Raw genomic sequence first — 15,450 nt, 5'->3', positions numbered from 1 at the left:
CAGGTACTGCAGAGGTAAAGACGACCCGACCTTACTGAAGAGATCTATTGTCTCATCCGACTAGACCAATTGATTGTTGGTAATTAAATAGATCTAGCGCCTCATCCAAACTTTTATCTTTGATTCCTTAAATTACATCAGTTTATTCCAACAAAGGAAGAATACGACAGGGTGACAAAAAAAATGTAATGTATAAAGTTTAATAATTAAATTAAAAAAAATTAAAGGTACAATAAGTAGAATAGTAAAAAGAATAAAATTCAGTGAGTAAATATATATGTATGTGTGTGTGATCTAAGTACATAATATCAAATTGTTTTTAATTTTATATGTATTTAAGATTATTAGATGAGTGAAAATAGAATGTTAAGATTAATACTAAAAATAAAAAGATATTTATTGATATATTTATAAATTGCTAGTGTTATTTTTCACCGTACTGTATTTTTGTCATAGAAATCGTTGTTGCCATTATCATGAATACAGATATCATTCGTAGAAACTGCAACAGGCAGAAGTAGAGAGATGTTTTGGAGTGCAATTATGTGGGAACCACTGATTATTGATTGAACCCAAAATTAAACATACACTTAGTTCAATAATCAATCCCATTATTAAAACATTGATCCTAACTCTAAAGATTATTATGAACAAAGACGAAAATCAAACAGAATTAGGGGGACGAAATGAATCCAATGCAGTCGAATAATAAGATCAATAAGGCTAATAAATCAGGTGCTAGTTCTAGATATTATGGGGTCAGCAAGATGAGACCTCAACTGGACCATAAGGAGCTAAGCCTGGATGCCAGTTTCTCACTCTTGTAGTCGTCTCTAAGCTGAATAAACCTGAATAATACAAAATCCGAATCAAAATTAAGAACCTTCACAAACAAAAATCACCTGCTTCATCTATTCCCCCCCCCCCAAATTTTCATACCCAATAGATTTCAATTTGAAACTTCCAAAATGTTATCATTTCTTTTAATTCGATCTAATTAGTAGATTATCATTTATTATGAACATCATATACTAATTAAGAAGATAATTTGAAGTTACGAAATTAAAATAAATTTTGATCAAATTTTGATCGAGTAAGATTTGAATGAGTAAGGAGGTAAGATGAGCCTTTTTCTAGTTCAGGTCAAGTTTTGATAGATGTAGGACTTTCTTCACATGCATTTCAAGTATAGGGATCGACTAAGGGAGGAGTGGGTGGGACAATGGCCCACTTGAATTATTAAATTTTCATATAACTTAGTTATTTTTTTATATTTTTTATTGATTGTTTAATTTTATTTCTTAAATTTTATGATTTCACACCTTAAATATATACTATAATTTATTAAATATACATTTCGCACCCGATATAAAGTTCAATCTCCGTCCCTGATTTCAAGTGAAAATTTTAACCTAGGGTTTTTACGGTTCATCTTGTTGCACTGCACAACAATTACCTACCGGATAGTACAAGCAGATACAGATGACAGAACATTACCTTTGTGCGTCTTTCCTGATGCTCGGGGTACCCTCAAACAAGGAGGAGAGACTTTCAGGAGCAACAATGAACACATTGGCCAATCTGAAGACAAAATAGTTCATCAGTAAAATACCGACCAAAAACAATAGAGTTGCAGTGAACCATGAGTGCAATAACTTACATGCCAAGCAATTCAAATTTCTCATCAACAGAAGGGGCATTGAAACTGCGCACAAATTCTCCATACTCTGTTATGTCACGCTTCAGTCTTAGTCCTCCACTGCAAACCAGTACACAAGATTAAAATGACATGCAAACGAATATGCCGATAGTTATGTTGTGCAACGGGAAAATCTAATATTAATTTGTAACGAGTTTTAACTTAAAATGTTACTTTGTTTACTTTAAAAAGTAATACAATTGGTAATAATTCCGGTTACAATTGAGAATGGTACATGGGTTTCTTGACAGTAATTTTTTAGGTTACAAATATAATAGTTATGCAATTTACATGATTTGCTATGCAAAACGTAATATTTATGGATTTAACTTGAAATGTTACCCAACTTACTCTAAAGAGTTGCACACTTGATAATTTTTTTTAGTTACAATCGATTAGTCTTTTTTTAACCTTATATTATCAGTTTGTATTTTAGACTCCCACAAATATACACCACTATCACACCTACACAGTTTTCTATGGTACACATTCAAAACCATATGCATAACAGTTGCCATTTCACTGATAAAAAACAACTGGCAATAGGAAATTGAATCGAGGCGAAATACCTGGGATTAAAAGTGAACTTCATCCAATGATTAATTAGTCCTTTGTACAAGTTATTTCCCTGAAATGAATATGATCAGCATTTTACTTTCAGAATGTGGTATAAGAACTTATCAAAACAGTATAAATAACAAAAAAAATATAATCGAAAGATAAATAAATACCACATGATCCTAATATGTCTGGAGCTTGAAAGAATTTAGAGAAAAGATTTACATCAGATCACTCACATCTTGAGAGTAATGCCAATGATTAACTGGTCCATTGAACAAGTGATTAACTAGTGGCACCATTGCCTACCATTTTCTAAGTTTCTAGAGCAAATTTGTTTGAACTTGATAGTTGTCCTAACTTCCATGTTTCACCACGATGTGTCCTTACATGGTGACACCATGGCCTTTGACTCAACAGATACCTCCTTCACCAGTCTTCTAATACAACTAGCCATTTTACTACACATCAAAGCAGATTCTAGCACATACCACATAAAACAAAAATGCTGAAAATTATCAAGGAATGCATCACATAAAAAACTGATACAATTGCATGGATGAAGTTCTTGATATGTGCAAGCATCCATTAATTCATAACTATAAAACAACAATCTTGCAAAGTGAAAGTAATTTGTTCAATATTGATTGTACACATAGTAAATTAGCAGACTCAAAAGTCCTGGAAATATCTAAACAATAATCAAGGAAATAACAAATTATAAACAGCATACCAGTTCAGTCAGGAATGCTTGTTTGTTAAGACCCTCTAATGCAGTGAATGCAGCCTCGAGGACCCGAGAAAGATAAGAAACAACTCTAGACACGGGAAAAAAGACAAAAGAAACAGAAATTAATAAAATTTGCATTTTACATCAGCAAGGCTAAAGAAGAGATCTACAACATGAAACTGAATTTATTTAGTTCAATTATCAAGTAGACAACAAAGTGTAACATAAACGAAGCTACAATTGGTGCAAACTGTTATAGGCAAAGGTCTTGCATCATGTTTCAGAACCAGTCAGCTTCGCATCTGTTGAGTTTCTAATGCTGCCACAAGAGTTTACTAGAAGCTATATCACTTGGACTCGTGTGCGACTGTTGGATACAAGCATACATCTAATATAGCCAGGTATGGTCAGATTTTTTTCTTAGTTTATCCATGTATTAGAGGATCTGAAAAGGTCATGTACACATAAGTTGGATAAAAGTACTTCAAGAAAAATGAAGAGTTGTGACACAAGGGCTTATATTATTATAATATTTATTACTTCAGTTTTATTAAATATTAGAGATATTTTGGATGGTTAGGATAATAATTTTCCTTTATGTTTTAAATCTAGGACTAGGATTAAATTATCTTTGTAATCCTAATATAAAAACGCTGTAAAAGTATTACAATCACAGCTTAACGTTATCATTTCTTTGAATTAAAAGAAAACTAAAGATTTCCTTGAACTCTAAGTTTTTCCTGAGTTCCATCTTTCTTAGTCGTTTGTTCATTCCTATTTCTATTTTTTGTTGCTGTTTTTCTTCTTATCCACATCAACTTGGTAATCATTCTCGTTAGATCAAGGGTTTAAGATAATATTTACTTTGAAGCCATGTTTGGACATGGTAAAGGCTGTCCAAGAGGAAATCAGGGTCAAGAGACGAATTTGGTTGCAATTGGACATGCGATAGAAGAATAATCGTGTGCAATTCATGATATGCTATGATAGGAACCAGTGGAAGCTCGGATGAAGGTTAAGAAAAGTGCCCACAATCGGTTTGAAATACCAAAAGGTCGTCAAGTTTTTTACTTTCAAGGTAAGATACATGCGAAAGATTATTTAGATTCGGAAGCTAGTTTGGAGAATTATTTCAAGCGGAATCCTATGATAAAAATAAGGAAGGTGATGCTTATGAAGCTAAAAATGAAAAGATATTGCACATCAACGGTGGAAGAGAGTTGAAGAGCAACATGCACGCAAAGACAAGTCAAAATTAACACATGGGAGCACATGAAAGAAAAATTGCGTAAACAATTACTACCCGCTGATTATGCAGTGGAGTTATACGAGAAGGTCCACTAGTTAAGGCAAAAGGGATTATTAGTGGAAGAATACAACTCTAATTTAACAATCTTTCTATTAGAGTTGAGTTGAATAGGGGTAATGAACAGATAAATTCTCATTATCTTGCGGGATTAAACCAGTCTATCAAGATTCAAGAATGAGATGCGAGTGGTTCGATTATTCAACTCAAAGATGTACGAACACATGCTTTAATGGCTGAAACACGTGTTGGCAATATTGGTTCAAGAAAGTTTGTGTTCGAAAGAATTGTAGTACAAAGAGGGTTTGGATCTGTCTAAGTGTTAAAACAAAACAAACAACCTTCGAAACCGATCATGAGGCTTTTATGAATCATGGTGGAGGAAAAATGAGAAATCTTGAGGATTGCTGGGCCAGACAGAACATTTCTAAGACTGGTAGCAACTGTCATATTCATTGTTTTACTTTTGGTGAAAAAGGACATGGTACTTATCCTTGTCCTAACCAAACGGTGACTTTAACCAAGATGGTAGAGCAAAAGGACATTATCCTAGACCCCATTTATGATGAGTATGTCAAAGAGAATGAAGAAATTGATGTGTCCCTGTTCAAGGTGAATCCTTGGTTGTTCGTAAAGTGTTGACAACATCAATCAAAGGAGAATGAGGGTTTCAGACATATCCTTTTGAGGGCTTTGATGGGGTGTTCTTGAACTTTCAGATTAGATGCAACAACTTCCTTGTAGGTTATGTAAGTGTAAGGTTGTAGGAATTATAGAAATGAGCTGTTCCATCCCTTAAGTTAAGAGATTCTGTAATTATTCTTTCTGTTTCAATCCTTTATTTCAAGGGATTACATCTCCTAGGATTAGTATCTTTCCTAACTTAGAGTTTCCTAGTTAAGAGACATAGTTTGTATATAGAGATGTAATATGTCCAACTGAAATATACAAGAATAAAAATAACAGAGACTTACTCTGTTTTCTACATGGTATCAGGTTAGAGCAATCAATTCAATTTTCGATTCTCTTAAATCAATTCCTGTTCAAATCTATTTTTTCCATGGCTAATCCGGATTCCTCAGCATCCGAAATCACTTCCCAGACCAATCCCTCTCAATCTGATTTTCAGATTTCAGATTTTAGATTTCAAATTTCCGATGCTTCAGCACTTGTCACCAGTTCCAACTCTAGGAACAGCAGAGGAAAAATTGCCTCTGGACTGAACATTGTAAGAAACCAGGCCATATGATAGATCAATGTTGGAAGCTTCACGAAAAACCAGCTGATTGGCAGTCCACACAGTCCAAGTTTCTAAAGGAGGCCCATATTGCCTCTCAAGATGATTCCTCAAAAGCAGTTTTAGCAAGAAACAGATAGAGGAGCTGCAGCAGATTTTGAGCAGTATGACAGCCAAGCCTACCAATGTGGCTTATACTGCTAATGAAGTTAAAAATCCATATGCTTCCTCGATACAATGGATAATAGACTCGGGTGCATCAGATCATATGTCAGGAAATATTGATCTCTTGGAAGAATATAGTGACGGCAGCTTACCAGCTTTTATCAAAATAGCAGACGGCTCTCTCACTACAGTTAAAGGGAGTGGTTCTGTTACATTAAACAAAAATCTACTACTTCATAATGTCCTATATGTTCTTAGACTTGTATGCAATTTGTTGTCAGTCAGCAAATTAATTAAAGATTTTGGTTGTAATGTTGTGTTTGGCACTGGTAATTGCATTTTTCAGGCACAGGGCTCGAAGAGGGTGATTAACAGTGCTAGGCTGGGCAAAGGATTGTCAGTGCTAGGCTGGGCAAAGGATTGTACACCCTTGGAGGTAGAGTATCTCAAAATCATGTCTTATCCAGTGCTCTTAGGAAACCAGTTTTATCTTCTGATCTTAATACCAATAAAATTATGTTATGGCACTCTAGATTAGGTCATCCTATTTTTTTCTATCTTTCCAAAATGTTACCAAACTTATTTATAAATAAAGATCCATCTTTGTTTTCCTGTGAAACTTGTCAAATAGTCAAACACACCAGAAAACCATATATTGCAACCAAATTTGAACTAGCAGCACCTTTTTCCATCATCCATTGTGACATTTCGGGCCCTTCTCCTGTCAAAAGTATTTCTAGGTATAAGTGGTTTGTGTCTTTTACAGATGATTACTCTAGGACAACATTGGTATTCTTAATGAGAGAAAAGTTTGAGGTTAAGTCTCTCTTTAAAAGTTTTTATCAAACAGTTGAACCCCAATTTGATGCAAAAATAAAAATTCTAAGGAGTGACAATTGGAGTGAGTATTTGAATAAAACCCTTGGGTATTTCTGTAAGGAAAAAGGCATTGTTCACCTTACTTCTTGTGTCAACACACCTCAACAAAACGGGGTAGCAGAAAGGAAAAATAGACATCTTCTAGAGGTTACTAGGTCTCTTATGTTTGCTGTTAATACTCCCAAGTATCTTTGGGGGGAAGCTCTTCTTACAACCACTTACCTCATCAATAGAATGCCAAGTAAGACCTTAAGTTTCAAAATTCCTACTAAGGTTCTGTTTCAGTTTTTCCCCATTTTAAACATTTAAACTCAAATATTTCTCCTCGGGTGTTTGGGTGTACATCCTTTGTTCATATCCACAACAGAGGGAAATTAGATCCTAGGTCCATAAAGTGTGTGTTCTTGGGCTATTCTTCGAGTCAGAAGGGTTACAAGTGTTACTCACCTTCCACAAAAAAGACCTATGTCTCATTTGATGTTACATTTTTTGAAAACCAACCTTATTTTTCAGGAACAAAAATTCAGGGGGAGAGTTTCAAGGAATTTCAACCTGTTCAAACCAATATTTCTTTACAGCATATCCTTTCTTTACCTATTACTGTCTCTCCACAGCCGGTTAGCACTGTCCTAATTCCTAGTAAGGGTGATGGGAATAATCTAAATAACTTTGATGAATTACCTTCCTCCTTATCTCAACACTCTAGTCCGTGCAAAACACTTTCTACCATTACCAAAAATGCACCTAACAATGACCTTGAAACCATAACTCCCCAACGAAGTAACTCAGTGTTTACTCAAGAAGAATGAAAGTTGTTGCTGAAGAAAGCAGTCAACCTAGCATTTGCCAAGAACCAGATTCGGATCCTGTTGCAGCTGAAACAAAAGGTAATAATGATTCCCAAGAGGCTATTGTTGTTTATCTTGATGACTTTCCTATTGCTATTAGGAAGAGAGGTAAGAAAATGCACTGCTCATCCCATAAATAAGTATGTTGCATATGAGAAATTATAGTCTAATTTTAGGGCCTTCACTGCCAGCATTAACAATGTGAAAATCCCAAGAAATGTGACAAAAGCATTGCGAATGAATAGATTCGATGAGGAAGAGTAGCAGATCAGGTGTGGTGTTTAAGACCAATTTCAGGAAAACTTACGACTTGGTCGTCTTGGGGTTTTTTATGCGGGTCTTGAAGGAGATGGGTTTTAGCGCGTGGTGGTGTAATTGGATCTTCGAATGTATCTCTATCGCTTCCATTTATGTTCTCTTAATGGCTCCCTCACTGATAGATTCTAGCTAGTGAGAGGCCTTAGGGAGGGGTGCCCTCTCTCGCAGTTGCTCCTTAATTTAGTTGATGAAACGCTTAACCTGATGATCGTTAAGGCGATTAATGCTAGTTTATTTTTTGGTTACTTAGTAAGTTAAGGCTCGTCGGGTGTTGAGAATTCCCATCTTCAATACGTTGACGACTTGATAATGTTCTGTGTGGCCTCGGAGACTTAAGTCCAGAATACGAAAAGAGTGTTGAGAGTTTTTGAACTAGCACCTAGCCTTGAACTTAATTTGAAGAAATGTATGGTTTTCGGTTTAAACACTAAAAAGAACGAGGTGCATGTGTGGTCAAACCGTGTTAGTTGTCTGGCCGAAGTTTTTCGTCTAGTTATTCCTTTAAGGGCTCAACGTAATGCTCGTTCGATGTGGGAGCCGGTGATTGAGAAAGTGGATAATCAACTAGCGAGCTGGAAATCTATTTCTCTTCCGTTTGGAGGCATAATTTCTTTGATAAAGTCAATCTTGTCTAATCTCCTTATCTTTTTCCTGTCATTATTCAAGATGTCTGCTGCCGTTTACAACAAGTTGAACAACCTTTTTTCAAGGTTCCTTTGGCGTGGCTCGTCAAATAGGAAGGGGATCCACTGGATTAGCTGGAACAACGTTTGTAAACCAATAAAGTACGGATGTTTAGGGTTGGTGGATTTAAAGCTCAAAACTTCGGTCTACTTGGAAAATAGTGCTGGAGATTTTGTAACGAGCCATTGAGCCCCTATAAACAAACCATCACTAAAAAGTATAACATCGACCCCCACTATCCTCCCTCCAATTTTGGAGCCGCACGGGGTTTCTTGGATTTGACATGGAATTCTATTTACTTATAGTGATGTTGGCGAGGATCTTAGTTTGAAAGAGCTTTTCCAACTACAAGTCGGAGATGGCAATATAATCATATTTTGGCATGATAGGTGGATCGACAATCGACCTTTAAAATATATTTTTCCGTGAATATTTGCCTTGGCCTTGAATAAAGAATGGTCAATAGCATAATTTGGTGTGAAAAATGATTTGGGATGGAGTTGGAACATTTTGCTTAGGAGGGATGTTTTCGATTGAGAAAAGTTGCAATGGGAGGCGCTGCTCCGGCTTCTTAACAATTTTGTGATTTCGTCATCATCTACTGATTGGGTCAAATGACTCGGTTCTAGCGATGAACTTTACACAGTAAAATCAACGTCTTATCTTAAATATCCTAGCGAGCCTGTTGAGTTTAACTGGAGGAAGTTCGAATGGTTAATAATCGCTCCTTTTAAAGTGGAAGCCTTTGTTTGGTGAGTGCTTCAGCGAAGAGTCCCAATCAGGGCATAACTTATAAAGACAGGGGTCGCATTGCCAGTTTCGATCTATCCACCCTGTTTGAAATTCTAGGAATTTGTTGATCATTTATTTTTCTCCTGCGATGCTTATTAGGAAGTTCGGGGAGTCTTCCTCGCTTTATGGGGTGTCTCGATTGCTCTACCTATCGACCCCATCAGATTTATGACGATATGGAATGTGTCCCTCCCTTTAAATTTGCATCGAAGGATTGTTTGGAGCACCTTGCGTTTTGCATCATATGGTCAATTTGGTCATACACAAACTAATAGGTATTCAATAGAAAAGAAGTAGACCTGACAATCTTGACCCGTAATATAACATACTCAATATCGAGTTAGTGACTAAATTGTAAAATTTAAGAATTTGGTGATTAAAGTAGAATAATTGAATAGTTCAAGGACTTATATGGAATATGTTGTGTAGGATTGAATTACAAAGAAGAAGGAATTCAAGGACAAAACAGTCTTTTGGTAAGGAAATAATTAAATTTGGATGTAGTTATATTTAACCAACATGGAATAGGAAATGAAGCAAAAATCTAAGCTTCCAGAGTTCTTTACTTTCCCTCTCTTCTTCATACGTGAAGGCCTAAAGTAAAGGTGAGATTTCTTATTAGTTGATTATTAGCTAAAATTTAAGTAAGGTTTTGTTCTTTAGATTATACTTAAGCTTAAGGATAGCTTAAGTTACCTTAAAAGTCAATGATAAGAAAGTTATGTGGGATTAAAGAAAAGAGAGAATAAGTGAAATCTTGATAGGAAGGTATTAATTAGATTTCAATACTAAATTTGACTTGTCATTTGTGGAATTAAGGAGTATGAAGTATTAGAATTGGATTTCGAGCATGTTGAAAATTGAGTATGATTCTTGAATTCCATGTAGAGGATAGAATTTTGAAGTTAAAGATGTGATAAATGAGTATTAATGGGTTTATGCATGTTTATATGAGTTAAGAATATGAAAGGGGATGAAATAAGGAGTGTTTAAGTTGAAATAAAGTAATTTTTGGGCTTAAAAAGTGATTTATGGGCAAGGGGTATCGATACCTATTCATTAGGTATCGATACTTCAAGAGTAAAATTTAGGAAGACACTCAAAGGGTATCGATACCTTAGAAGGTAGTATCGGTACCCTAGCATAGAGGTATCGATACCGGGTTAAGGGTATCGATACCAGGGAAACTTCGAGCCTAATTTTGGTATCGATACCTAGGAAGGGTATCGGTACCCTAAGAGTAGAGGTATTGATACTGGGACTATAGTACCAAATTAGCTGACCCTTATTCCCGTATGTAATGGGGTAAGGGGGAGGTAGGATAGTAGGCTGCCCCCAATGCCAGGTTGAGAGCACAAACAAGTTCCGGAACGGTCACAAAGTCAGGATTGATCCAAAGAGATAGAATTATAAGTGAATTTGTGATTAAGCAAGATTAAGGTGAGTGCATACTATAGATATAATTCAATGGAAATAAGACTTGTGATAAGTCTATTTCCTATATTTGACTTCATGCTTTCCTTATATATATATATATATGCATATATTATGGTTATGATAAGTGTTAGCATAACTCTTAATTACTGTAACATAATATAATATAAATGTATGCAATTATAAGAGAATAAATCTAGGTATGTGAAATAACAAAGTGATCATATGTGTGTATGTGAAGTGAATGATGTGTTTATATGAGAAGTGATAAAAGAGTTTATGAAAATGTGAAATGTATCCATGTTTAAGCCCATGTTATATAATATGAGAGCTGTAGGTATAATTGACATGCCTAGAGTCGAGGGATTATAAGTGGTCCTTCGGGACATAGTGGTCATTCGGGACAAATTTTCAGTGCCCCTAATGGGAATTTATTTGAGCTGTGGTGACAACATTTGTGCATAATCTCAGTGTACTCACGTACCTTCTATTCTCAATAATGTACATGGGCATTCAAAGATAAATTAAAAATGAACTCTCATAATAAGTTAAGTTTCGTTTGTGCATATTATGAGTATATATGCTATAGTTAGTAAATATATGCAAATTGGATTGTTACGATAGAATAGTATTAATACGTGTTCATGAATTCATTATTATATGTTCGTTTATGTCTCAATAAGTCTGTAACTTAGCGTGTAAGTGATTTACACGTAAGTACCAAGAAACAGGATGGCCAGAATTAGGAGTTGCAAGGACAACATACCTTTACTAGCAGATTAGATCATAAGTAAATTGCAATGTATGTATTTTGTTGTATCAAGTGTGTTGGCATGTAAACAAGTTGTAAATTATACATGCTATGATCGATTTTGTATTATTTTGGTTTAACTTATGTAAATTAATGCATTTTATTTTAATGAAAGTTTTAAATTTCCATGAATTTTATAAGAGTCGAGTTTTGAAAAGTCTAATGTGACATCTCAGATTCGTATCTGGGTCGGGTACGGGTTGGGGGTGTTATATTTAATGGTATCAGAGCTATGATTTAACTGATTCTCGACATAAACTAGTCTAAAGTGTCTTTAAATGTGTACATGCCAACATGATAGTAAGAACTTCTGATCTGATAAGAGTAATAAGTATGTTATGCTAATAGAAATATTTGGTTATATCTTATTAGATGTTCGGACAAGATAGCTCTCGAAGTGAAGCGGGAGATGATAGGCTAACTGAGAGTAGCAATTCACCTGCCCTGGCTAGGCAAGGTGAAGAACAGACACCTTCTGGAGTGCCTGTGAGTGTTCAAGATGTTTTCTTCCGGACTTTGGACGTGTTATTGGCGTGTTTTCAACCTCATGTCTCTTAAACTCAGAAATGAATATTGTGAATGAATTGAAGAGTTTAAGAGATCCAGAATATAGAAGTGAAGCCAAAGAATGTCCTTGTTCCGATTCGGAGAAGCTGGATGGAGTAGTCTCCTTGCTCCGAGGCCAAACGAGAATTTGGTGGACCAATGTTACACTGAGAATGACTAGTGATCAAATAACTTGGTCCTTGTTTTTAGAGGAATTCAAGCATAAGTATATAGGAGATCAGTTCATCCGGCATATGAAGCAAGAGTTCATGAATTTGAAGTAATGGAACCGTACAGTGTATAAATATGAGTGTGAGTTCAACAAGTTGAGCCGCTTCGCTACCGAACTTATTCCAACGGAGAAGGATGCTTGTGAATAGTTCGTGGAAGGTCTGCGTCCAAGATTAAAAGAAATGTTGATTGTGTTGAACCTGTCTTCATTACAAGAAGTGGTGAACCGTGCCAAAGCTTTGGAAAGAGCTCAGAACGAGAGGTTTGGAGATCCAAAAGCTCAGACATCTAAAAGAACGGGTGGTTCTTCAAGTTCTGCACCAGCAAAAAGGGGCAGAGATGTTGGTTCTCGACCCCAAGCTAGATCGGAGTCAGTGGCATCCTCAGCTAGAGGATCAAATCCAATGAGAGGCAGACAAACTCAGTCAGTAGGATCTACAGCTGGGAGATCTAACCAGAGCCAAGTCAGACAATGTCCACATTGTGAAAGGAATCATTCGGGATTTTGTAAAATGATTCTTGAGCCTGCTTCAAATGTGGGGACATCGTGCATTTTATCCAAGATTGTCCCATGATAGCTGGTGAGTCTGCGCAACCAGAGAGACCTGCTTCTACGACTTAGAGGGGAAAAGGTAGAGGTAGAGGCAGAGGACGAAGTCAGCCAGAGTCCTATACTCAACAAGAAATATGCTCAACTGCTCGAGTGTATAACCTCAAGACCAATGAGGATTGAGATGACCCGGAGATAATAACAGGTATATTTCCATTGTATGACAAGAGTATTTTGGTACTGATTGATTATGGTTCTACTTATTCTTGCCTTACTAGTAAGCCAGTGAGGGAATTGAACATTCAGTTAGAAGCTACTAGCAATGATGTGATAGTGACGAATCCATTATTGCATAGTGCTCGTATAAATTTGGTGTGTAAGGGGTGTTACATGTAACTAATTACCTAAACCAATTTACCCGATCTAAGACCTGATATAGACCCGAACAGGATGACCCAAAATTGATCTGAAATCTGAAATAACCCGAATCAAACCGAAACTACCTTGAAATTTAGTTGATCTGAAAGCAACCAAAACCGAAATTAACCCGAACTAAAAGTAACCCAAATTTAGTTTACCCATACCCGAACCGAACCGAACTTCGACCCAATTTTAACCCTATAATTGAGTCTAAATGAATAGGTAATTTATTTATTTATTATTATCTAATTTAGAATTGATAAATAGTAAAATGATCTATGGTTTATTCTCATTTTTTTATTATACTACTAGTTAACCACTACTTCTAGTAATAGTTTAATGGTTCAATATAATATTTCCTCATTTAATACATCATCTCTATGTTTGATGAAATAACTTCTAGCTTTGAATTTGAACGGTGACAATATATATTCACATAAAATTATTAATTTTAAAGGTTGATTCAATTGATTAAAACTAAAACTTCAACTCTGGATTTGAGATGTGACAATATATACTCATATAAAATTCTTAAATTATAAGTACTAAAGAGAAGCACTAAACGTTATGACAACAAAGAGCGACAACGATTAACTTAAAAATCTAAAGGTTGACCTGAAAATCTAAAGGCTAACCCGGAAATTTAAAGGTTAACCCGAATTGAAACCTATCCGAATGAACCCAAAAATCTAATGGTTGACTCAAACCGAAGCCAACCGATCCGATATTGACCCGACCCGGACCCAACTGATCCCATATTAACCCGACTCGAAAATCAACCGATCCAATTTTGACTTAACCCAATATCTGACCTGAACTGAATTTCCATAGACTTGAACCAAATTCGATCCAAACCGAACCAAGCTGAATCTAAATCGAAATAATCTAGACTCAAAATGACCCGACCCGAACTCGATCTGAATGACCTAATTGTTGCCACCTCTAGAAAGAAGCTAGATGTGTTATAATTGGTTTTTCTTATTAAATATCGTGTTGCTTGCTGGTCTAAGGCTAAATTTCATACTCCCCTTTTTAGCTTGAAAATTTTAGCAACGGATTTAGCACTTGCGGATGATGATCTTTTGAAGAAGGTTGTGAAGCCTCATCCGTCTTGGCTCCCACCTCCGATAGGATCTTTAAAATTTAACGTAGATGGAGCAATGCGGGTGGACGGATGTGATGGAAGTATTGGTGGGATTCTTCATGATCTAAATGGTATTTGGCTACTAAGCTTCTCGGTTCCAATCGGGTACGAATCCTCGGTGCAAGTAGAAATCCGTCGAAGATGCAATTAAGTTGTTCATGGATTCAAAGTGGCTCAAGGTATTCGAGCTAATAATCGAGTGTGACTGCATTGTAGTGGTGAGTTAGCTACAGAGTCTTGCTTCTGCTCTATCAGAATGGGTGCATATTCTTCACCCTGTTACAGCGCTAGTACTTGGGGAAAAGTTCGACGTCAAGCATGTTCCCAGAAGGTACAACTCATTGGCTGACCAGCTAGCGAAGTTGGCAAATAGGTACAACTAATGTCCAGGTGGAGGCTTTCAAAGCTGAATGATTTTGGGGCTTTCTATCTTTGTATAAAGTCGGCCGGATTTGTCTTAGTCTTGGGCGAAATGTTCAGATCGTATCGAGGAAGTTTGATCTCTTAGTAATGCTTTGCAGGATAATGTTTGGGATTAGTGGCACTAGTTTGACACTGTTTTGTTTGTTTTTTACTGTGGTTGGATGTGGGGTTGTTCTCTGGTGTTGTCTTCTTTTGCGTTCTCGATAGGGTCAAATTTATTCCGTATGTCATTGCTGTGGTCACACTCTTTTTCGTCCATTTAGGTTTAGGAAGGTTTTTTAACGAAGCCACTAGCAATGAATGTATCTTTTCATTATGTGATAAAATTTCTACTTTTCAAAAAAATTATAATATTTATTTATTTCAGTTTTATCAAATATTAGAGACACTTCTTATAATTAGGATTATAAGTTTCCTTTATGTTTTAAATCTAGGGCTAGGATTAAATTATCTTTGTAACCTTAGTATAAATAAGCTGTAAAAACATCACAAGCACATCTTATCATTATTACTACTTTTGAGTAAAAAGAAAAATATATGTTTCCTTTAACCCTAAGTTTTTTTCTTCTTCTTGAGTTTCATCTGCTTTCCTACTCTTTTGTTTAGGCGTTATTTCTTTTTTATTACTGTTGTTTTTCTTCTTACACATATCAAGTTGTAGAAGCATAAACTAGA

General features: G+C 35.8%; 1 protein-coding gene and 1 long non-coding RNA gene across 3 annotated transcripts in view; one reads left to right on the top strand and one right to left on the bottom strand.

Moving 5' to 3' along the window:
• Positions 1-536: 536 nt before the first annotated feature.
• LOC120158648 (exocyst complex component SEC10b-like) overlaps positions 537-15,450 on the bottom strand; it is a 29,726-nt gene continuing 14,812 nt past the window's right edge. For both annotated transcript variants that reach the window (XM_039169459.1, XM_039169460.1), the window contains 5 exons: positions 2,991-3,075; positions 2,269-2,327; positions 1,661-1,759; positions 1,498-1,581; positions 537-848 (listed from right to left, as the gene is read on the bottom strand). In XM_039169459.1, the coding sequence (XP_039025390.1) occupies positions 776-848; positions 1,498-1,581; positions 1,661-1,759; positions 2,269-2,327; positions 2,991-3,075 (400 nt within the window). In that variant the 3' untranslated portion in view covers positions 537-775. The remainder of the gene's footprint in view (positions 849-1,497; positions 1,582-1,660; positions 1,760-2,268; positions 2,328-2,990; positions 3,076-15,450) is intronic.
• LOC120158649 lies at positions 3,528-15,296 on the top strand. The gene is made up of 3 exons (XR_005519259.1): positions 3,528-3,562; positions 5,198-5,202; positions 15,178-15,296. It is a non-coding gene; the product is annotated as an uncharacterized LOC120158649 (long non-coding RNA).

The sequence above is a fragment of the Hibiscus syriacus genome, unplaced genomic scaffold, assembly GCF_006381635.1.
Source record: "Hibiscus syriacus cultivar Baekdansim isolate YM2019G1 unplaced genomic scaffold, ASM638163v2 tig00111330_pilon, whole genome shotgun sequence".
NCBI classification, from domain to species: Eukaryota; Viridiplantae; Streptophyta; class Magnoliopsida; order Malvales; family Malvaceae; genus Hibiscus; species Hibiscus syriacus.
Note: the sequence above shows the minus strand (reverse complement) of the source record. Positions and strands in the feature narration are given on the sequence as shown.